Source organism: Antechinus flavipes, chromosome 4, assembly GCF_016432865.1.
Source record: "Antechinus flavipes isolate AdamAnt ecotype Samford, QLD, Australia chromosome 4, AdamAnt_v2, whole genome shotgun sequence".
NCBI lineage: Eukaryota > Metazoa > Chordata > Mammalia > Dasyuromorphia > Dasyuridae > Antechinus > Antechinus flavipes.
This window is the reverse complement of record NC_067401.1, coordinates 155,835,502-155,860,839: the sequence shown is the minus strand read 5'-3', so window position 1 is coordinate 155,860,839 and position 25,338 is coordinate 155,835,502. Positions and strand designations below refer to the sequence as shown.

At 34.3% G+C, this 25,338-nt stretch overlaps 1 protein-coding gene across 3 annotated transcripts in view; it reads left to right on the top strand.

Annotated features, from left to right (window-relative positions):
- The window catches only part of KCNJ16 (potassium inwardly rectifying channel subfamily J member 16), a 172,070-nt gene extending 150,073 nt beyond the window's left edge, over positions 1–21,997 (top strand). For 2 of the 3 annotated variants that reach the window (XM_051995212.1, XM_051995211.1), the window contains one exon: positions 13,838–17,458. In XM_051995212.1, the coding sequence (XP_051851172.1) occupies positions 13,901–15,169 (1,269 nt within the window). In that variant the 5' untranslated portion in view covers positions 13,838–13,900 and the 3' untranslated portion in view covers positions 15,170–17,458. Of the gene's footprint in view, positions 1–13,837; positions 17,459–21,456 lie in introns of those variants that run through there. The other variant, XM_051995213.1, reaches the window with a different exon arrangement.
- The last annotated feature ends 3,341 nt before the right edge of the window (positions 21,998–25,338 follow it).

Here is a 25,338-nt window from a genome sequence, read left to right as displayed (position 1 = left end):
CTGTATGTGCCAAAATGTTTGTAGCAGCCCTATTTGTAGTGGCTAGAAACTGGAAAATGAATGGATGCCCATCAATTGGAGAATGGCTAGGTAAATTGTGGTATATGAATGTTATGGAATATTATTGTTCTGTAAGAAATGACCAGCAGGATGAATACAGAGAGGACTGGCGAGACTTACATGAACTGATGCTAAGTGAAATGAGCAGAACCAGGAGATCATTATACACTTCGACAACGATATTGTATGAGGACATATTTTGATGGAAGTGGATTTCTTTGACAAAGAGACCTAACTGAGTTTCAATTGATAAATGACGGACAAAAGCAGCTACACCCAAAGAAAGAACACTGGAAAACAAATGTGAACTATCTGCATTTTTGTTTTTCTTCCCGGGTTATTTATACCTTCTGAATCCAATTCTCCCTATGCAACAAGAGAACTGTTTGGTTCTGCAAACATATATTGTATCTAGGATATACTGCAACATATCCAACATATAAAGGACTGCTTGCCATCTGGGGGGGGGGGGGTGGAGGGAGGGAGGGGAAAAAAATTGGAACAGAAACGAGCAAAGGATAATGTTGTAAAAAAAAAAAATTACCCTGGCATGGATTCTGTCAATATAAAGTAATTATTAAATAAAAAAAAATAAAATAAAAATAAAATAAAATAAAAAGAAATATCTACTTCATATGCATCCAATCTTTTATACTTTTCTCAGATTAAGTATTGCATCTTCAACTTTCTATTGGATATCTCCACTAAGATCACTCCTTGGCATCTCAACTCCACATGTCCAAAACAAAATCCACTGTCTTTTCCACTAATTATATCCCTCCTAATTTCCTTATTTCTGTCAAGAATACAGAGATTTTCATTTTAAGAGTTATTTTCCAGTCTTCCTTTTTAATCATTTTCCATATCCAATTGTTTGTCACATCTTATTCTCTCCCTCCCTCCATATATCTTCCATATTTCCCCTTTTCTCTGCTTGTATCAAAACTATCCTAGTTTAGATTCTCATTTTTATTATGGGAAATTGCAGTAGCCACCTAACTTCTCCTGCTTTCTCACATTTCTCCTCCAAACTGCTGCCAAATTGAAATTATTAAGGCACAGGGATAACCATGGCTCAAGAAATTTGGTTGTCTCTCTATTACCATTAGGATAAAATATGAACTCCTATGTTTGGCATTTAGAGACCTTCACAATGTACCATCAGTCTCTCTTTACATATATCTTACAGATTATTCCTTCAAATATTATATGCCACTGAAATTGATCTATTTGCTGTACTAGATATACGACTTTCTATTTACTACCATTTGTGACTTTGTGAGTTGTGTTCCATTTGTGATTCTGATCATCACTAATCTCCTTCGGGGGTGGGGGATTCAAATTGCAACCAACTGTGCTTGTACATTGTATAATTGTTAGCATAAATGATATTGTGCTTTTTCAAAAACTTCTTCTGCATTTTTTGATATAAGTATGTGATTTAGGATTTTTTATCTCAATGTAACTGGTTATACTAATCCTTAACCACCCCTGTATTCATGATATAACTATAATTTAGTCATATTAACTTTTTGAATGCATTTCTGTAATCTTTCTGCCATAGCTTTATTTAATACATTTGAATAGATGTATATTAATTACTATATTCTTATTATTTTATTATTGCTCCCCATTTTAGATGATCATATCATATTTGACCACCAAAAAAGTATTTGGTAGACATTACTTACTATCGAAAATAACTTGCTTACTGGAGGCCAAAAAAATTGATAGAATTTTCATACAATTTCTTTCTCTCTCCTTCTCTAGTTTATTTGTAGTTCAATTTCCTTCCCTGAAAAATAGATAATTTTAGTTTTCTATTTGATGTTCTTTTAATTTAGGCATTTCATATTTTTGTAAATTATTTCTAATTTGAACTCTCCACTTTGTTGACATAAAAGTATGTAGTAGATTCTGATAATTACTTTTATTGCTTCTGAGTTTTCTAAAATTTCATTTAGTTTTCTGATTTTTTTTCAAGTTAGTAAAAACTTTATCATTTTTGTTAGTATTATCAAATAACCAACTTCTTGTACTATCTGTCATTTTAATAAACTTTTAGCTTTCAAATCTATGTTTTGCTTTCCCAACTTTATATATATATAATCTTTTCTTTTTTCCCCTGAGGCAATTGGGCAAAGTGACTTGCTCAAGGTCACACAATTAGGAAGTGGTAAGTGTCTGAGTCAAGATATTTTTCATGCTCATTTTGGGTTTATATTCACTTGGTTTATTTTGTATTTTATTTGCATGTATACCCTCTTTATTTTTTTTCTATTTTGAAAATGTATGTATTTAAGGAGGGGTATGTGCGTGTGCTTTGTGTGCTTTGTGTGTGTGTGTTTAGATTCATTCCAGACAAATTTTTCATTTCATCATTATCATTATGTTTCATAGTTACTTTTTCAATGATTTATTTTATTCCACTCATTGTTTATTCTTTTATTATTAAATCTCCATTTAGTCTTGTCTTTGAATTATATTCCCTGTATTGAATACTTTTAAAATTTCATTATAGTATTCAAAGGATATGCTTATTATTTTTAAATCTATATTTACAATCTGTCTATGCTCTATTAAGGGGTCTATTTTTGTGAATGTATCATCTGATGCTGAGAAATAGACATTTTAATTGGTCCTAATAATCAGCATATTTCTTCAATTATTTACTCATTTTTTCAAGATATTCCTTAAAAAAACAGTTTATGATCGCTCTTATGATTTAATGCTCACAAGTGTAGCTTCAGGATCCTTTATGTTGATTCATCACTTGCGCTCTTAAATGATTTTTTTTCCCTTGAATTCTCTGGCATTTCAGGCATTTTTTTTTTTGCTCTCCCACTGTCCATTTTTCATACTCTTCCTCTTTTACTGAATAATACACCACCTAATTGTTGCCTACGAAGTGCTTCATTCTCCTTCCTCCTCTGCAAATCCCTGTGGGGAACAAGAAGACTGTAGAAGATTGTTATTGCATGAAAATTTAAAGGATTATTGAATGTCTATAATCCTGAAAAGGATAAGACTAGTAGATTTCTTGAGCTCAGGAATTCTAAGATGTTGTAAAGTTAAAGTGGATAAAGCAGCCACACTAAGCCCAGTACCAATATGGTAGGTCCCAGGAGAAAGGAAATCACAAACTTCCTAAGGAAAGACAAATCAGCCCAAGTTAGAAGCAGAGTAGGACAGATCTCCCTTGCCAGTCAGTAATGGTATCAGGTTTATAAATGGCCAATGAATTGGATTAACTTGCTTGGATGACTTGGATAGTGAGAGAGAGAAAAGAGATAATAAGAGGGGGGAGAAGGAGAAAGAGAAAAAGGAAGGAAGAAAAAGGAAGGAAAAAAGGAAAGAGAAGGGAAAGAAGAAGGGGAAGGGAGGAGGAAGGAAGGAAAAGAAGAAGGGAAGGGAAAGGACAAGAGAGAAAAAAGAAAGAATAAAAAAGAGCAATAAAAAAAGAAAGCTGCTGATCAAAAGTAGCTCCTAGTAGTCGCAGAATGATCTATATTTTTCATTTCAGAAGTATTCTCCTCTACTTAGTTTATCTAAAATGTACATTATCTTATAAATTTGGAGTCGATGAGAGAGCAAAACAGAATGACTAATATTTTTTATGTTTGCAGTATACTCTGAAAGAAACCTCATTGTAATTTAATACCACTAATTGAGAATTAGATTCTTATGCTCAACCTATAACAACTCCCTAAAGAATAGATAAGAATGACTTTGTTTTTTTCTTTCAATGAATGAATTAATTCACTGGTGTAGTTTGAAGCCAGAGTTGGGGGATGTAGAAACGGAATTGGGGGGATGAAGGGAAGGAAATGATGCACTCTATACTTTGTAGGTTTATGTGCTAAGGTTTCCCAGACTTATTTGATTCATTTTCTAGTTCCCATAAAGGAAGCACTTTTTAAGCAAAAATAAATACCACAAGTTCCTAGAGGTCAGGAAGCTTGTCATGTAAAGAGAAATACTACACAGCAGCACTTTTTTTTTTTTTTTTTTGGTGTTAGCAAATGACTAACCTGATACCTGACACTGCAATGAAATATTGTGCCATAAGAAATGGTGTAAGAATTCAAGAAGCACATAAAAACATGAATTGTTATAGAATGAAGTAAGTTTATGTAAAGGGGAAATCTACACAAATATAACAAGATAAAATATAGAACAATAAAAGAAAACTGAATATATTATTAGATTTTATCTAAGGAAGAATTGAGAAATTGTATCTTTCTCTGTTCACTGCAAATATGGGGCATCATGGGTATATAATAGTCTATATTTCTGTCAGAAATGGTTCATCTCTTACCTTTATTTTTCTGAGCTTTCTTTCACTCTTTTGAAATATTTGTTATAAAGAGTGGCTTACTGTGTGGGAGAAGGGGAGGGAAATATTCAGAAATGGATGTGATGAAGAGAACAAAAGGCATCATGGGAAAGAGGTCTTTCAAAATGCTTTCTGATTATGATGATAAAGTTGAAAATTTGGGCATAATGACTTTAAATACAAGTGTCAATATTTTATTTTATGCCATAAAAATCTTCAAAACAAACCAGCCAACCGGTCTTGAACTCAGTGATGCAATGGTAAGCACATTTTTTTTTTTTTGTTTTTTTTTTTTTTTATTTAATAATTACATTATATTTACACTCATTTCTGTTCCGATTTTTTTCCCCTCCCTCCCTCCACCCCCTCCCCTAGATGGCAAGCAGTCCTTTATATGTTGGATATGTTGCAGTATATCCTAGATACAATATATGTTTGCAGAACCGAACAGTTCTCTTGTTGCATAGGGAGAATTGGATTCAGAAGGTATAAATAATCCGGGAAGAGAAACAAAAATGCAGATAGTTCACATTCGTTTCCCAGTGTTCTTTCTTTGGGTGTAGCTGCTTTTGTCCGTCATTTATCAATTGAAACTCAGGTCTCTTTGTCAAAGAAATCCACTTCCATCAAAATATGTCCTCATACAATATCGTTGTCGAAGTGTATAATGATCTCCTGGTTCTGCTCATTTCACTTAGCATCAGTTCATGTAGGTCTCTCCAAGCCTCTCTGTATTCATCCTGCTGGTCATTTCTTACAGAACAATAATATTCCATAACATTCATATACCACAATTTACCCAGCCATTCTCCAATTGATGGGCATCCATTCATTTTCCAGTTTCTAGCCACTACAAACAGGGCTGCTACAAACATTTTGGCACATACAGGTCCCTTTCCCTTCTTTAGTATTTCTTTGGGATATAAGCCCAATAGAAACACTGCTGGATCAAAGGATATGCACATTTTGATAATTTTTTGGGCATAATTCCAGATTGCTCTCCAGAATGGTTGGATTCGTTCACAACTCCACCAACAATGCATTAGTGTCCCAGTTTTCCCGCATCCCCTCCAACATTCATCATTATTTTTTCCTGTCATCTTAGCCAATCTGACAGGTGTGTAGTGGTATCTCAGAGTTGTCTTAATTTGCATTTCTCTGATCAATAATGATTTGGAACACTCTTTCATATGAGTGGTAATAGTTTCAATCTCATCCTCTGAAAATTGTCTGTTCATATCCTTTGACCATTTATCAATTGGAGAATGGCTTGATTTCTTATAAATTTGAGTCAGTTCTCTATATATTTTGGAAATGAGGCCTTTATCAGAACCTTTAACTGTGAAAATGTTTTCCCAGTTTGTCGCTTCCCTTCTAATCTTGTTTGCATTAGTTTTATTTGTACAAAGGCTTTTTAATTTGATGTAATCGAAATTTTCTATTCTGTGATCAGTAATGGTCTCTAGTTCATCTTTGGTCACAAATTTCTTTCTCCTCCACAAGTCTGAGAGATAAACTATTCTATGTTCCTCTAATTTATTTATAGTCTCGTTCTTTATGCCTAGGTCATAGACCCATTTTGATCTTATCTTGGTATATGGTGTTAAGTGTGGGTCCATGCCTAATTTCTGCCATACTAATTTCCAATTATCCCAGCAGTTTTTATCAAATAATGAATTCTTTTCCCAGAAGTTAGGGGCTTTGGGTTTGTCAAACACTAGATTGCTATAGTTGACTATTCTGTCTTGTGAGCCTAGCCTTTTCCACTGATCCACTAATCTATTTCTTAGCCAATACCAAATGGTTTTGGTGACTGCTGCTTTATAATATAGTTTTAGATCAGGTACAGCTAGGCCACCTTCATTTGATTTTTTTTTCATTAATTCCCTTGAGATTCTCGACTTTTTATTGTTCCATATGAATTTTGTTGTTATTTTTTCTAGATCAATAAAATATTTTCTTGGAAGTCTGATTGGTATAGCACTAAATAAATAGATTAGTTTAGGGAGTATTGTCATCTTTATTATGTTCGCTCGGCCGATCCAAGAGCACTTAATATTTTTCCAATTATTTAAGTCTGACTTTATTTGTGTGGAGACTTTTTTATAATTTTGCTCATATAATTCCTGACTTTCCTTTGGTAGATAGATTCCCAAATATTTTATGGTATCAACAGTTATTCTGAATGGAATTTCTCTTTGTATCTCTTGCTGTTGGGTTTTGTTGGTGATGTATAAAAATGCTGAGGATTTATGGGGATTTATTTTGTAGCCAGCTACTTTGCTAAAATTATGAATTATTTCCAATAGCTTTTTGGTAGAATCTCTGGGGTTCTCTAGGTATACCATCATATCATCTGCAAAGAGTGATAGTTTGGTTTCCTCATTGCCTACTCTAATTCCTTTTATATCTTTCTCGACTCTTATTGCCGAGGCTAGTGTTTCTAATACGATATTAAATAATAATGGTGATAGTGGGCAACCTTGCTTCACTCCAGATCTTACTGGGAAAGGTTCCAGTTTTTCCCCATTGCATATGATGCTTACTGATGGTTTTAAATATATGCTCCTGACTATTTTAAGGAAAAGTCCATTTATTCCTATGCTCTCAAGTGTTTTTATTAGGAATGGATGTTGGATTTTATCAAATGCTTTTTCTGCATCTATTGAGATGATCATGTGGTTTTTGTTTGTTTGGTTATTGATATAGTCAATTATGTTAATAGTTTTCCTAATATTGAACCAGCCCTGCATTCCTGGTATAAATCCTACTTGGTCATAGTGTATTATCCTGGTGACAATTTTCTGTAATCTTTTTGCTAATATTTTATTTAAGATTTTAGCATCAATATTCATTAGGGAGATTGGTCTATAATTTTCTTTCTCTGTTTTCAGCCTACCTGGTTTAGGTATCAGTACCATATCTGTGTCATAAAAGGAGTTTGGTAGGACTCCTTCAATCCCTATTTTTTCAAATAGTTTATATAACATTGGAGTTAATTGTTCTTTAAATGTTTGGTAGAATTCACATGTAAATCCATCTGGTCCTGGGGATTTTTTCTTAGGGAGTTGATTGATAGTTTGTTCTATTTCTTTTTCTGAGATGGGACTGTTTAGGATATTTACTTCTTCTTGTTAGTTTGGGCAAGCTGTATTTTTGGAGGTATTTTTCTATTTCATTTAAGTTGTCGAATTTATTGGCATAAAGTTGGGCAAAGTAACTCCTAATTATTGCTCTAATTTCCTCTTCGTTAGTGGTGAGTTCTCCCTTTTCATTTTTAAGACTAACAATTTGATTTTCCTCTTTCCTTTTTTTAATCAGATTTACTAAGGGTTTGTCTATTTTGTTGGTTTTTTCATAGAACCAACTCTTAGTTTTATTAATCAATTCAATAGTTTTTTTACTTTCAATTTTATTGATCTCACCTTTTACTTTTAGAATTTCAAGTTTAGTGTTTGACTGGGGTTTTTAATTTGTTCCTTTTCTAGCATTTTTAATTGCAAACCCAATTCATTGACCTTCTCTTTCTCTATTTTATACAAATAGGCCTCTAGAGATATGAAATTTCCCCTTATTACCGCTTTGGCTGCATCCCATACATTTTGGTATGATGTCTCATTATTATCGTTTTCTTGGGTGAAGTTATTAATTATGTCTATGATTTGCTGTTTTACCCAATCATTCTTTAGTATGAGATTATTTAGTTTCCAATTATTTTTTGGTCTACTTCCCCCTGCTTTTTTGTTGAATGTAATTTTCATTGCATCGTGGTCTGAAAAGGATGCATTTACTATTTCTGCCTTACTACATTTGAGTTTGAGGTTTTTATGTCCTAATATATGGTCAATTTTTGTATAGGTTCCATGAACTGCTGAAAAGAAAGTGTATTCCTTTCTGTCTCCATTACATTTTCTCCAGAGATCTATCATATCTAGCTTTTCTAGTATTCTGTTTACCTCTTTGACTTCTTTCTTATTTATTTTCTGGTTTGATTTATCTAATTCTGAGAGTGCAAGGTTAAGATCTCCCACTATTATAGTTTTACTGTCTATTTCTTCTTGCAGCTCTCTTAGTTTCTCTTTTAAGAATTTAGATGCTACTCCACTTGGTGCATATATGTTTAATATAGATAGTGCTTCATTATCCATGCTACCCTTTAGCAAGATATAGTGTCCTTCCTTATCTCTTTTAATTAGGTCAATTTTTGCTTTAGCTTGATCTGAGATCAGGATGGCTACCCCTGCTTTTTTGACTTCACCTGAAGCATAGTAGATTTTGCTCCAACCTTTTACCTTTAACCTGCATGTATCTCCCCGCTTCAGGTGTGTTTCCTGTAAACAACATATTGTAGGATTCTGGCTTTTAATCCATTCTGCTAACCGCTTTCTCTTTATGGGGGAGTTTACCCCGTTCACGTTTATGGTTAGAATGACCAATTCTGTATTACTTGCCATCTTGTTAACCCCGGTTTATGCTTTCCTCCCTTCTTTCCCCTTTCCCCCCCTTCCAAGTATTAAGCTTGTGAGCACCCCTTGCTTCTCACAGCCCTCCCTTTTTAGTATCCCTCCCCCCTCCTTAGAGTTCCTCCCCCTATCTTACCCCTTTCCCTCCCAGTTCCCGTATTCCCTTCCCCTTAGCTTATTCCTTCCCTTTCCACTTTTCCCTTCTCACTTTTCAATGAGATGGGAGAAGTTTCACCATAGATTGAATATGTCTTAAGATTTTTCACTTAAAGCCAATTCTGAAGGCAGTAAGATACCCACTATATTCATCCCCCTCCATTCTTTCTCTCAGATACAATAGGTTTCCTATGCCTCTTCATGAGATGTACTACCCCCACTTTACCCTTTTTCTGGTACAATGTCCTTTCCACATCAATTTCTAGAACAAGGTATACATGTATTCTTTATACATCTATATAGTCAAAATATAGTTCCCAAGATTAATCTTTACCTTTTTAGATTTCTCTTGAGTTCTATATTTGTAGATCAAACTTTTTGTTAAGTTCTGGTTTTTTCATCAGAAATAGATGAAATTCGCTTACTTCGTTGAATGTCCATCTTCTTCCCTGGAAAAAGATGCTCATTCTCGCTGGGTAAGTTATTTTTGGTTGCATACCAAGTTCCTTAGCTTTTCGGAATATCATATTCCAGGCCCTTCGATCTTTTAATGTGGATGCTGCCAGATCCTGGGTGATCCTTATTGTGGCTCCTTGATACTTGAATTGGGTTTTTCTAGCCGCTTGCAATATTTTTTCTTTCACCTGAGGGTTCTGGCATTTGGCCACTATATTCCTTGGTGTTTTGATTTTAGGATCCCTTTCAGTGGGTGATCGATGAATCCTTTCAATGTTTATTTTTTCCTCTGTTCCTATGACTTCTGGGCAGTTCTCTTTGATAATTTCCTGGAAGACAGTGTCCAGGCTTTTTTTTTCATCATGTTTTTCTGGGAGTCCAATGATTCTCAGATTGTCTCTCCTGGATCTGTTTTCCAGGTCTGTTGTCTTCCCCAGAAGGTATTTCACATTTTTCTCCATTGTTTGATTTTTTTGGATTTGCTTGACTGATTCTTCTTGTCTCCTCGAGTCATTCAATTCCACTTGTTCAATTCTGATTTTCAGTGAAGTATTCTCTTCACTCACTTTTTTAAAATCTTTCTCTAATTGTCCAATTGAGTTCTTTTGTTCTGTGGAATTTTTTTCCATTTCGCCAATTTTGTTTTTTAGAGAGCTGTTTTCTGTTTCCAGTTCACTAATCCTATTTTTCAAGGATTTTACTTCTTTATCCACTCTCTCTTTAACTTTCTCCAGACTCTTTTCCCATTTTTCTTCTAGCTCCCTTGTGAGAGCCTTTTTAATCACTTCTATGAGGTTCATCTGTGCTGAGGAACAGCCGATCTCCTCCTTTGGGGAATCACCTGGGGACTGCCTGTTTTTAGTCTCCTCAGGATTTAGAGTCTGCTCTCTATCTGTATAGAAGCTGTCAAGGGTTAAAGTCCTCTTCAGCTTCTTGCTCATTCTGTCTATTAATCAGAGATAAACTACCAAAGAAAAACAGAAAAAAACTGGAGTCTTTCTTTGGGGGAGGGGCTGGGTGTGTTATCGAGCTTCCTCTACAGACTGCAGGTGGCAGCAGTGAGGCACTAGCAGGACTGTGCTGCGCCTGCGCTCTGAGATCCCAGAGCGTGCTGAGTCACTGAGGGGGGGGAAGGGGGGGGGGCCAGGTCCTGAGAGACTTCAGCTGTTTGCGGTTGTATTCTTCAGCCCCGGTGTTTTTAGCTTTTCTGCTGGGCTGTTGACTTGCTGCCGGAGGAAATTATCCAAACCTGTAGCGAAGCTCTCCCTGCAGAGACGGCTATGATCACTCTCCACCCCCTCTCCAGTCTGCTCCCGTGCTCTCACTGCCGCTGCCCTCAGCCTGTGCCCGATCTAAAACCGCCCCAGCCCTCCAGTAAAGACAGACCTTTCTTGGCGGATCTCAAGGATGGCTTCTCTTGGTAACTATTTGTGGGTTTTTTTCAGTCAAGCATTGATTCAGAGGCTTGTAATGAAGTGGATAGTGAGAGAAAGCGCGGAGCTTATGCAACTGTGAGCCTCCTCTCCGCCATCTTAACCGGAAGTCGGTAAGCACATTTAAAAGCAGACTGATCTCACATGTGTATCTAGCAGGCCCATAGAAATAAATTTAGTGTTAACTATTTTCTCACTAGGATCTTCTTTATTAATCCTGTCCACTGGGAAAAAAAATGGTTATCATTAAACATTAATAGATTTTATTTTGTTTTGTTTATTGATGTGTTGTTAGAGTGCATGTGTGTGTATGTATGAGAGAGACTAGTTTATTTAATATGATTTGTAGTAAGCTAAAGGACTTTGGAGAATCATCTTTTTATCTGAACACATCCATTCAGAGATTCATCATTTAGATGGACAGAGGATGAAAAAGAAAAGATAGCTAAAAATCTCATTTATTGTGGAGAGACTTGCAAAATATGCTGATGATTCCAAAAACAAAACCACAGTAGGGAGGAGGTGGTAAGTTCTTTCAAAGAAAGAGAGAACAGAATTCCTCTGGCCCTGGTTTGTTTCCATGAAAATGACAAATTCTGGAAAGAAACCATTCAAATGCTCAGATATGGTAACTGACAGCTAATATGTGAAATGTAAGTGCATAAAAGAACATAGCTTGGTTGGAGCATTATGAGTTAGTACAATGCCTCAGAAGAAATTGCTACTGAAATCACCTGAATTCTAAATGATTTTCATGGAAAATCATTTCATAGAAGAACTTCTACTGATGGTATAAAAGAACAGTCAAGAAATCACTCATGCTTTATGAATTATTCCTTTTCTCTCTCATGCTTATGATATTTGTGATTCATATAAAAAATGGAATCAATCAAGATGAAAATAATTATAATTCTAAATAAGTTGCTTAATTCAAATTACATTGGTCTTTGATAATACTTTTTATTTTAATTTCACAGATTGTTTAATTAGGGCAAAATAGAGAGGGGTGGAGCTTGAAAATAGTATTACCTTCCTAGTCCTTGGATGATGTCATTATAAAATGGCAGATCAGATGATTTTCTTCAATTAAGCTCAAGATGTAGATAAATTATTGCCAGAATATTTCCAATATTCCAATATTGTAATATTCCAGTAAGCATTTGCAAAATCCAGGGTGCATTTAACAGCAAACTATTCATGTCTTTTATGCAAAATTATACCCCTCATAATTTTATTTTAATGCTAACAAAGGAGATGATGCAACTACTCCAAATTGATAAGGGGGAAAAAAAAAACCCTTTAATGTGTGCCTAACTGGTTTCTTGGCATGGGAAAGATTTTCAGCTTGTAAGCATGTAAGCAGAGTCTATCCCACACAAATGTTCCATCAAACAAAGTGTTTATTGTAGAGTGAGTCTGATCCTGAGACAAGGGAGTAAACCGATGCTTTTTGATAGGTATATTAACCATTTCAGAGTATGCAGAATTCAGTGTTGGAAATTGGAGTGGTCAGTAAGGACTTGTTAAACCAAACAACCCCCCATCATTTTGTGCACTAGAAAAGGGGCTTTGCCAACTAGGACTTAATGATAGCCAGTTACTTCCTCTTAGTTCTCCATGCAGGTATAAATAGATTAAAAGTACAATCAAAAGTAGCAAATCATTTTGTAGATGGAATAACCAGAAAATCAAAACTGTAGAAAATTAAGAATGGTGTCATGGTGTTATTGTGCTTTCGGTCTTGATCTTGATTGCTGAAGGAAATGTCTACTTTAAATTTACTTTCACTTTCAGATATAGACTTTTCTGCTCTATGATTTCTATTTGGGATACCAAAATTACTGATGAGTTAAACTTCCTACAGATATTTTAGTGACTATCTTAAAACATGAGAAACAGTAAGAGCAAAGATGTAGTTGGAAGTAGAATGGATAGTTTTACCAATTAAATTTGGAGAAATGTAGAGAAGAAGCCACAGTAGAGAAGAAATCTAGCATGCTCCCTTTAAGAGAGAAAGATGATTAGTGCCTTTGGCAAAATTTTCTCCTCCCTTTCAGAAGGGAAATGAAGAGTTGGCAGTGTCAAAATATGAGTGAGTGTGATGGAACAAAGGCAAAAGCAATTTTACACCTTACTGAAAGACACCTGGGAGTGGTTTACCTCCCCTAGGCTTAAGACAGAATCTCTCAAACACACCTAAAGGCGGATCTTTGCAAAAGCAAGCTCCATTTCATTGAGATGTAATTTAGTTCTCTGTCAGGAAAAGTCCATCAAGGAACAAGGTATTTTCGGGAAGATAGAAAGAGAAAACGTGCTTGAAAGTGAGAAAGTTTTTATTTGATCAGCTATAGAGACTGGGCATCTACAGTTATATGTAAGTTTCAATGGAGTCTGGAGTGGAGAAAATGTTTCATGTTTGTGGGGTAATTTTTCTCTCTTACAGCTGAATTTTAAGAGATTTGTCTGATAAGAAAAAAAGAAATATGTATTCTCAAATGTAAGTTTAACATTTTGAAAGGGTTATGGAGATCTTAGAAAAAATCTTGTAATAATTGTATTTCTCCTTAATTGTAGCTAGATGGAACATTTCCAAATATTTTGAATACAAGAGGATTGTATCATAAAGAAAAGCAAAATATTTTACTCATTTTAGATCAGAGAAAGCAGTGTTATGTCTCAGGGTTATACATCATGAATAGCTTTGAAGTTTCCCAAAATAATATAGATGCATAATAAACTTCTATTTTCCCTTACTGGATGATTGCTTTTTGTGGTTGTTGTTATTGTTGCTGTTGTTGTTATTGTTTTGTTTTTTTTTAACTGGGTCATCTTAAAGTTAAATGCATAATTAATCCTGATTGTCTATGTCCTTAAAATGGAGTTATATGGCTTATGTAACATAGTTTAAAATATATTTCTATCTCCCTTTATAGGTTTTGACTGAAAGCAGAAACATCAAACTACTATCCTGCTGGATGATCTGAGACTATAACAAAATGAGTTATTATGGCAGCAACTATCGGATTGTGAACATGGAGGGGAATGTGCCCAAGTACACTAACTGCCATCCAGAGCACATTATAACTGAGAAGCGAAGAGCAAGAAGACGATTGCTCCACAAAGATGGTAGTTGCAATGTGTACTTTAAACATATTTTTGGAGAATGGGGGAGTTACATGGTTGATATTTTCACCACCCTTGTGGATACCAAATGGCGTCATATGTTTGTGATATTCTCTTTATCTTATATTCTCTCTTGGCTGATTTTTGGCTTGATCTTTTGGGTGATAGCCCTTCATCATGGAGATCTGTTAAATGATCCAAACATCACACCTTGTGTTGACAATGTCCATACTTTCACAGGGGCATTCTTATTTTCCCTTGAAACTCAAACCACTATAGGCTATGGCTCTCGTTGTGTCACTGAAGAGTGTTCTGTTGCAGTTCTTGTAGTTATACTCCAGTCAATTTTGAGCTGCATCATAAATACCTTCATCATTGGAGCTGCCTTGGCCAAAATGGCAACAGCTCGAAAGAGAGCTCAAACCATTCGATTCAGTTATTTTGCCCTCATAGGCATGAGAGATGGGAAACTTTGCCTTATGTGGCGCATTGGTGATTTTCGGCCAAATCATGTAGTAGAGGGAACAGTGAGAGCTCAGCTACTTCGCTATGTGGAAGATAGTGAAAGAAGGATGACAATGGGATTTAAGGACTTAAAACTGGTAAATGATCAAATCATCCTTGTGACACCAGTGACCATTGTTCATGAAATTGATCATGAAAGCCCTTTGTATGCTCTTGATCGAAAAGCTGTGGCCAAAGACAACTTTGAGATTTTGGTGACTTTTACTTATACTGGGGATTCCACTGGGACTTCCCACCAGTCAAGAAGTTCTTATGTGCCTCGAGAAATACTCTGGGGCCACAGATTCAATGATGTTTTAGAAGTGAAGAAAAAATACTACAAGGTTAACTGCTTACAATTTGAGGGAAGTGTTGAGGTATATGCTCCGTTCTGCAGTGCCAAGCAATTGGACTGGAAAGATCAGCAGCTGCACAACCTTGAGAAAACATCCTCAGGCAAAGGATCAGGAATGGCTGAAACCAAGGTTAGAAGAAGGTCATTCAGTGCTGTTGCCATCGTTAGCAGTAGTGAAAATCCCGATGAAATGACCAAGACTACAGTTGATGAGAATGATGAAACACCATATCAGAAAGCTCTTCTGCAATTAAATAGAATCTCAGTAGAATCTCAAATGTAGCTTGCAGTGGTACTGGCAATTTACAAGTGGGTTGCTCCGCCAACCCAAGTTTTCTCAAGACAGTCCCTCTAAGGCAAGTGGCTTGAAATAACCTGAAAATAGAATGACAGTTTAGAAAAGCAATTTTTGTTACGATATACCTTGATAGGGACAAAGATAGAAGAGGAGCCTGATTAACAGAAAATCCATAATCTCTTGCAATCAAAATGTTTCAAAGTCTATTATAAATGTTGAATTTAGGAAAGAAAATGGACAGTTTTCAACTTTATCCCTTTCACTGTCCTTGGCCATTATCCAGTGAAAGAGCCACTGAGCAGTAAAGTTATAATAACTAGAACTCATTTATATTGTGCTTTATGATTTACAAAGCATTTTCCTAACAACAATCTGGGAGAAAAAAAAAATATATATATATAATTATAATTATACCAGTTTTACAGAAAAAAGAAGCTAAATATCAGAGCTAAGTGACTTGTCCAGGGTTACACAGCTGCTAGCAACTATGGGTAGTTGATATTAGAATCAGAATTTGAACTTACATATTTTTACTTTAAGCCCATAATGTGCTTATCACTGTGCCTAAGATACTAATTATAGTTAAAGACTTGGGGAAGTGCCACCTAATATCCCCATGGTGTTTGCTTCATTAGCCCTAGATTGCTCAAAATTATTTTTTGACCCTTTTGGCCTTTATTCATCCTTGAGATAAATGGAGACAGATGTCATCTTTTTCAGGGTATGAGCAGTGAGATTGAAGTGATGACATGAGACTGAAATCATTGATAAGCTTTGAGACAATGGGCTCATGGGAAACAAACTCAATGTTTTGGGGTCCCCTTAACATTTTGACCTATGATTGCCATCCTTAGCTACTCTGTCCATGCTGTAGATAGAAAGAAAGAACAGAAATAACCAATTTTATGTTCATCGACACCAGAAAATTGTAAGGGAGAGAAGAGTTAAAAGAGTGGTAGATTCATTGACTGGTAAAACCTTTTTTTTTTTTTAACTTTATCCTTGGAATTAAAAATAGTTGTACATACCTAAAAGTTAGACTCGTGTCTGTTTATGGACATGGTTTGAAACTTGGTCTCATGGCCAAAGAATATATTATTCTCCATAAGACTCTTTTATCTGCCACCATTGAATAACATGGAATGCCTGAGTTGTAGATTGGAGCAAATTTTTTTCTTAAGGCTAAAAACTCATGCTTTTGGTTTTTCCGTTGAAAAGGTGTTTTTTTTTCCCTTATCAATGAAAAATTCTACATTATAAGTCCACATGGTTACTGTAAGTAGTTTATTTTAAACAACATTTTTATCCTTGAGAATTGGATAAACAATACTTGAAAGCTATATTTATGTATGGCAAATTGAGTGATTAAGAGATTATGGGGATAAGGATTGTTTTAGAGTGAAAGGAAGATACTCATGATGAATTCTTGTAGAATAAATTCAATTATCTAGAAAAAAGAGAAATGTCATTGCAGCACACTCTTACATTGATGTAGTGACTACCTTCAGAGTGCTCTGTAGGATTGCATTAATTTTTTTATGTAGCCTACAGTACCTTTGTCAGATTTTTATTATCCCTAAAATTATACCATCTCATCGATGCTTCATCTAGAATAAGAATTGATTCACATAAAGAGAAATTGGGATAATTAAGATATATCAGATTGAAACATGATTTCTCAGTACCTGCTTAAAGACAATTAAAGATTTTTAAGAAACATAATCAAAATAGCTCCATTATAATATAAATTAGAAGAATGTGTTGGTCACAACCTGCAAAATAAACTCTCTGCAAAATTATTGTAGAGCCTAATTCCTCTGATCCAACATTTAGAAGTCTTAATTCTTTCTTGCCTTAGGATACCTAGTCATATTAGCTTTTATAAATGCATGTATGCAGGTTTACTTGTAACAATTATCTAGCTAAACATGCCCATAAAATTGGCGTGGTTGAAAATTTACTTTTTTTTCAGTCTATTTTATCTAGATTTAGCTCAAATTCTCTTGCATGTTTACTTATGTAGACTCTGCCCATTCACACTATTTGCTTCTATTGTGTTAAGTTCCAAATTAGCTCATTATATCTCCTTTGCTAGTAAATTCAGTTTTGGAATATATGACTCTCCAGATATATCTATTTAGTTTGAATGCAATGGAAACTCTATCTCAAGACATAATATCCATTTTCTAATTTTAAATTACTTTCTTGGTCTATCTTCAATTTTAAGTGTGTTCTAATAACAGTAAAATTTTAAAATAAAGAAATTAAATAAAACTAGTGTTTGTGTATCACTATATTTCTCATGTTGTTAAAGATATTTTTCTGTATTATGTCATGCCATCACATTAGGAAACTGAACCCAAATAACTTCTTGAAAATGGACAAAATGACTTCTAATAAGGTAAATGACTACACTCCTAATGCATTTTTACTGTGCCCACTATGTCATCTTTTTATTAGATGAATTTTCTCTTTTTAGATTAAAATCAAGCCTTAACACAAAAGCAATCACTGTTCTAAATATTATTGTTCCCAGAGCCATAACTAGGATTGAACATAAGGAATTTTTTCTAGAGTGCAAAATTTGAAAGGTATTGACAGCACTTATAATTGTTTAGCCCATAGAAACAGTAAATACTAGGAGATAATTAGCAAAACTTAAAATGATAGGCTACTAGTTAGATTTGCTGGATGGGTTAGTACTTTACAAAGTGACCACTCAAGTAGTGATTTTCCACCAGTGTCTCAAGATCTCTGTTCTGTATTCTCAGTGTGGAAAAACCTTTACCGCACCCTCTCATTGCCATCCCTCATAGCTAAAAAAAATTAATAACATTGACATTTGCTTTTCATATAAAAATTCATTATCATAGCCTTGGTGTTCACATTGAATATTTTCACTATATTGAAGGCTTATTTGGAATGAGGTTTCAGAGGCAGACTCTAAGATGATCAGATGTTTCAAAATGCTATCTGGTTCTAGCCAATAGTCAAATGATTTGAATCATCGCCATATATTTTGACTTTATTCTAGGAAGATATAACTGGTACTATGTTTAAAATACAAAATACTGCATGCCTTCTCACTTATTCTTTTTTAAAATTCCAATTACCTCCAGAAATTTTAAAATAGTTTACTAATAGAATCAGGTATGTGCTGGAAAAGTAGGTCAGAAGACTTATTCAACTTTTATGAGGGCATTTGGAGAATATCAAACCTTTGAAGATTTGTTTTTTTTTCCCCTGGGAAGTGAAGATAAATAAACTTAAATTTCTTGAATCAATTATAAATTATAAATTCCCTAAAAATACTAATAATTGAATGATATTGAGAAAGGAACTAATGATTTCATCTTTTTCCCTCCCATTTTCCTCTCCCCCGCTGCAATAGAATTACAACCAGTTTTGCAATCTGGACTTCAATTTGGACTAGAGATCTAAAAAACAAAACAAAAACAAAACAAAACAAAAAAAAACCTAGGTTATCTTATCATTGGAACCATAACTGGCAACTGACCAGTATTCTAGCAAAAAGAGTACTGGCAGTCCTAGACAAAAAGAAATCTAGATGAAGACTGTATTTCATGATGTACATGAATCCACTAGGCAATTTTTCATTTATTCAGAAAACATGAAAAAACTATATAGATAGATAGATATAGATATTTATATAAAACCTCAATCCTCCAAGAGAAATTTAATCTACTTCTCAACTGAAAACTTTTGCTAAATCAACATCCTTCTGAACTGTGCCACAGAGAGTGCACTGGACTCCTCTTCTTACCTCCCTTTAAATGTTAGAATGTGAAAATTCTATTCAGGGTATAAAATTCTCCTTCCTATTTGCCAAATCCACTGATCCATTGCAGTCCCAATATAAAGAATGTGTTGCAGAGACATGTGTCTAGGCTTGCACACTATTTGATATAAGCTCTGTATTTAGAATTTTGGAAAGTACCTTGCATGCCTGGTACGCTACAATTTACTATTTCAAAGTAAGAAATCCCTACCTCAATTCCAGAATTAGATCACTGGTATTTCAGCTTTCTTTTTTTTTTTTTTTGCTTTGAGGGTGGTTGTGGTGACTAATAATCTTATTCATCCCTAAGAGTAAATTGAAGTGCAGCATTGTAGGGATGAGGATACAAAGAATATGTGATAGAGAAGCAGTGGACCAAAGCTATGGAATCAGACATGGATTTTTAACTATAGCTGCTTTTGTTTTGTTTTGTTTAATAACTATGAATCTTTGTTATGAGGGAAGACTTCTACTTAGAGAGAATGGAAGTTATTTAGTAGTAATAGATATGAAAAATGACCCCTGAAAAAGCATTCTAAAAATTGCACATATTGTACACAGGGAAGGGATAGAGAGCTATGTGTTGCTATCTGTTTAAACTCAAATATATTTATTAAAAAAAAACATTATGTGGTAGAAATTCACAGTTGTGTGTTATATCTTGAAAAGTATGACTTATAGATTATACTGAATTCATAACAAAAATGTTCTGTTTTATTTTTATTTTTTAAAGAACATAATTATGAAATTTGGGAGTCAGAAGTAGACAGATAAGTGAAAACAGAGTCAGAATGGATTTTGTAAGCTGTTCTTGGAGCATAAATTCTCATGGAAATGTTGCCTTTGAAATCTAAAGCTTTCTATGTGACCCAATTTAGAAGACTTTGTGAGCAGAGAGCAAACAGACATCCAAAAGGATCAGTTTCCCTAAAGAGATGTTTTATTTGTGTTGCTGGGAGACCCTAGATGGCCTAATTTGTTAAGGGACTTTTCTAAAGGAAAAAAAAAAACTTATCTCAAAATGAACATTTAAGTAATGCTTTTGCTTCTCTCATGTTACAGCATAAAATGAAAGCAATCCAGTTACAGTAACTGTAAGGGGGAGAATATTGGTTTCAGGGGAAGAAGGCTTAGGGTTGAATCCCAGTTCAGCATTTACTATCTGAATGATCTTAGACAAGTCACTTTATATTCCTGAACCTCAGTTTTCTTATTTGTGAAATGAAGGGGTTGGAACAAATAATATCCAAGTTCCCTTCAAATTCCATTATACTATGATTCTATATAGTTCAATAATAAAATCTGAGCAGCACATAATGATCTCCTGTCATTGTTACCATCTTTTTTCTCCTTTATTTGGGCATTTCTACATCTCCTGATTAGGAATTTAAGTATAGATTTTGGCAAACTTGAACTAATGTCTTTTAATTCTATTATTTTAGTATATCCCCAGTTTCACTGTAAAGATAAATACCTAGAATAAAGTCCTCTCTATTGTTCTTTTTACAAGTTTTATTCTTTTTCTTACTCCCTCTTTTTTATCTTCCATTCCTTTCCTTTCTTTTATTTACTGTTCCTTTATCTTATTTTTTTTTCTTTTCTCTCCTCTCTTTTCTTCTTTCCTTTCCTTTTTTCCCTTTCCTCAGCTTTCTTTTCCTTTTTTTCTTTTCCTATCTTTCCATACTCTTTTCTTTTTCCTTCTTTCCTTCCTTCCTTGCTTCTTTTTTTCTTATAATCAGGACTATGATTCTATCAATGAAACAGATTCGCAGTGTGAAACACTCTTTATCCATGGAGAATAGTAATTCATCTATAACAAACAAGCAATGTTAAATGACTTGTCCATGATCCCATAGGCAGGATGTATTAGGAGTAGGCCTGGAATCAGAGTCTAAGCAATAAGAAGTTTGAGCACTGCTACATACTGTCAGTGTATTAGGGAACTTTTTAATCTAGCCTGAGTTCAAAAAGAATAATTCTGAATAAGAGTAATGAAAATTCATCTCAAGTTCTCATTTAGTGTATTTTTTTTTAATCAAGAAACCATATCCACTTATCCAAATAACAAAACTTTTAATTTGTCCAAAAGTCCAAACTATTTGTCCAGATCAAAAAATAAAGAGCCTTAGAAATAATCAGCCCTTGTCTTCATCAATTTCAAATATATTCACTTCAAAAATGATGTATCATCATTGTTGGTGGAATTATGAATACATCCAACCATTCTGGAGAGCAATTTGGAACTATGCTCAAAAAGTTATCAAACTGTGCATACCCTTTGATCCAGAGTGTTACTACTGGGCTTATATCCCAAAGAGATCTTAAAGAAGGGAAAGGGACCAGTATGTGCAAGAATGTTTGTGGCAGCCCTCCTTGTGGTGGCCAGAAACTGGAAACTGAGTAGATGCCCATTAATTGGAGAATGGCTGAATAAATTGTGTTATATGAATATTTCTGGAATATTATTTTTCAGTAAGAAATGACCAACAGGATGATTCAGAAAGGCCTGGGGAGACTTACATGAACTGATGCTGAGTGAAACAAGCAGGGACAGGAGATCATTATATACTTCAACAACAATACTATATGATGATCAATTCTGATGGACCTGGCCATTTTCAGCAATGAGATGAACCAAATCAGATCAATGGGAGCAGTAATGAACTGGACCAGCTACACCCAGCAAAAGAACTCTGGGAGATGACTAAGAATAATTTCCAATCCCTATGTTTTTGCCCACCTGCATTTTTTTGATTTCCTTCACAGGCTAATTGTACAGTATTTCAGAGTCCAATTCTTTTTGTACAGCAAAATAATGGTTTGGACATATATACTTATTTTGTATTTAATTTATACTTTAACATATTTAACATGTATTGGTCATCTTGCCATCTAGGGGAGGGAGTTGGGGGAAGGAGGGGAAAAATTGGAACAAAAGGTTTGGCAATTGTCAATGCTGTAAAATTACCCATGCATATAACTTGTAAATAAAAAGTTATTAATTTTTTAAATGATGTATCATAAAAAATTTAATTTATTTTATACAATTTAGTTCTATAAAAATTTTTTTCAATGACTTATTTTAGAAAAAGAAGAAAGGAAACAAATATTTATTAAGCACCTATTATATATCAGACTATGTGCTTAATACTTTACTAATATTATGTCTGTTAATCTTCATAACAATCCTGGAAAGAGGAAATGCTATCATCATCTCTATTTTGTAGTAGAGGGAACTAAGACAAAGATATAGTAAGTGATTTGCCCACAGTCATTCAGCTAGTTAGTGTCTGGAGGACACGTTTGAACTCAGGTCTTCTTGATTCCAGGTTCAGCCCTTTATCCTTATATGACTATACTTCTCCAGATATAGTCTCAACTATTGCCTCAATCAAATTGAAACCTGCTAAAGACCTTATCTTAGAAAAGCCAAGCACTCCCATTGCATTCAGGGCCATCTCCAGTCATCTTAAACTATATTTTACCACTGGACTCAGATGGCTACCAAGAGAGTAACTCTGCACAGTCTTCCCTCATTTAAATCCAATTTACTTTCATGTCATCGCATCACATCCCTAATATCATGCTTCTCTTTGAGAATGAAAGACAAACAGCAAATACTGGATTCCTCTTCTCTCTTCTGTCTCATTTTCCTTCTTTTCCTCTTGCTCCTCCTCTTTCTCTTCTTCCTCTCCTCCTACACCTCTTACTACCACAGAGAGATAGAGATAGAGAGAGACACACACTCAGAGAGAGACAGAGAGAGAAATAGAAAGAGACAGACAGACAGAGACAAAGACAGACAGAACGTTTCTTTCTTAAATTGAAAATATCCCTGCTGTCGCTGAGGGATAAATATACTAACTCTTCCCTCCCCACCCACCCAATTTTTTTTTAAATCAATGTTCATAAGCTTATTTCCTCATTCATTCATTTTCTATATTTAAAGATAGTGTATAAACCACTTTTTAATTCATCATCTTCTACTCTCATATCAGAAGATTTTAATGTACATGTTAACAATACCTCAAAAAAAGCTAATGTCATATTTCAACAATCAATTCAGTTTGCATAGCCTAATCCTCAACCCCATCTCATTATGCATTTTGATCATCCGCTTTCATGTTCTTGACTCTGAAAAATTTCTATATATGATAACAATATTTTATTATTCTATATTTCCCTATATTATGACCCCTAAGCCTTTTTTTCATTCACATCATGATCTTCATTCCCTCGTCCTTTTGCTAATTTCCCCAGCTAAACCTAACCATGCTCCCTAATCTACTCCCTAATGAACCAAATCCATTGTTCCCCTGTTATATCACCAATCATATGTTTTCTAAACCCACATGCTACTAAATGAAGCTGGAGAAAATTACAAAACTGGGGTAATTGGGTTCTTACTTGACATCCATGAACTCTGACTTCACCAAGTTAAACATTCTATTTCTCCCTTGTTTGTTCCCTATACCACTTTCCACAGTGACTGTTCTAAACTTTCTCATTTCTTCTCAAATTTTTTACTGCATTCCCTCCCACCCCACATACTCACACTAGAGAATATCTCTTCATGTTTTACCTGTAAAAGTTCAGATTTCACTCAGAGTTTATGCTTTATGAAAATGCCCCTTTGCAAAATGTTTTCATATAAGACTGCTAATTACTAGAGAGAATGATTTGGGGCTCTCCAGACTTTATAAGAAATATTGCTGGTAAAACCTTAGAAGAGATTCTTTTTTTGCCTTCTGGATTTGAAAGAGAACACATAGTGACAGGTTTTCTTTATTAAGAGACATTTGAAGGGAAAGACACCTTGAAGGAAAAGAAAGACTTTGAGAAGAACCCAATATGTAAAGAAACTGGTGCCTCCTCTAGAATATATCTATTTCCACTTTGTCCCATTTAAGACTTCAGAGGTTCTAGAGAAATGTATAATTTACACTAGAGACACTAGAGAAACATACACTTAACATATTACCCCAACATCTTGGCAATGTAACTCTGTGTATAGCACATGAATAGATACACATTTTCAAATACAACAAACCACTAAATTTCCATGATATGTCCTGTCTTTTGGAAAGTAAATAGATTACAGTAGATAGGGAAAACAATAAAGTATGTCTAACATTAAGTAAACAGTTAGAAATCCATTCTTATTTTTCTATATGCAACTTCTCTTAGATTATTAAAAATGTCCTCCCCCTCCTCCCCTATTCTAGGCTGGCTTCCTTCAATAATCAACCCAGGTCTAATCCATCTCACTACATTTTCAATCAATTATATTACCTAATACACACTAGTTTTAATGTTGTATAAGGAAAATATGTAGAAAGAATATCTATTAAAATTAAACCTTAGCCAATCATTAGAAAAAAAAATTATCAAAACATTGTTCTATATATGACAAACTTTTAACACTTTTCTTGGTCTTCTTAAATTACCACTGAATCATAAAAAAAAAAAGAAAATTGCTTTCTAAAATTAATGTTAGAAAAGTGTAACCTACTATTATTATAAACAATGCTTAAATCTTCCATGTAAAATAAGCTTTTTCTGTCAAAACTCATTTTCCAAACTTCATGATATACTCTGGTGCATAAATTGAATGCTGGAGTTATAAGGCTTATTATCTAAAAATAGCCCTTGGAGGATAATACTTAAAACAAACAGCTGCTAATTGAGACAGGGAAAGCTCCTCTGGCACTAAAAGTGAGAGCTAATGAATCTGGATCTAAAACCACAGGTAGCCTTCTCAACAATGCTTTATAATCTCAGTACTGAATTGTCCTTCACACTTGCCACAAGTTAAACCCACTTACATACTATTGCATATGTGTGGGATGTAGGTCTGTGTGTGTATTTGCATGTTTGTGTGCATCTTTGTGTGTGTGTGATTGCCCTAAGATCACAGCTTCAGAGATTTAGTTATAAAGAATTTTAAAGGTCATCTTGGCCAATCTTTTCTTTTTATAAATTAAGAAAAGTTAAGTGATATATGAAAATACACAAGTAGTATGGGGCAGAATTAGAGATGGAACAAAGTGCTCTGCCTCCGTCATCATTCTTCCTACTGTTGCATATAGTCTTCCTTCTCATTTTCTTCCAACTTAATGTTGATAGCGGTGATAGTAAAAAGCTAAATATCAGTGATAAAACAATAGTGATAATTATTTTTAAATAATACTTTTAAAACTCTCTATGATGTTATTTCAAATTTTAATTAGGGTTTGATAATTGTTCAACATAATTTCTTTTTTTCCCCACAGTTTCTTTTTTTAGTAATATTATAAATGTATCTTTTTATTACATCCTCAAAATTTCCCTCTATTCTGGAGCCATCCTATATAAC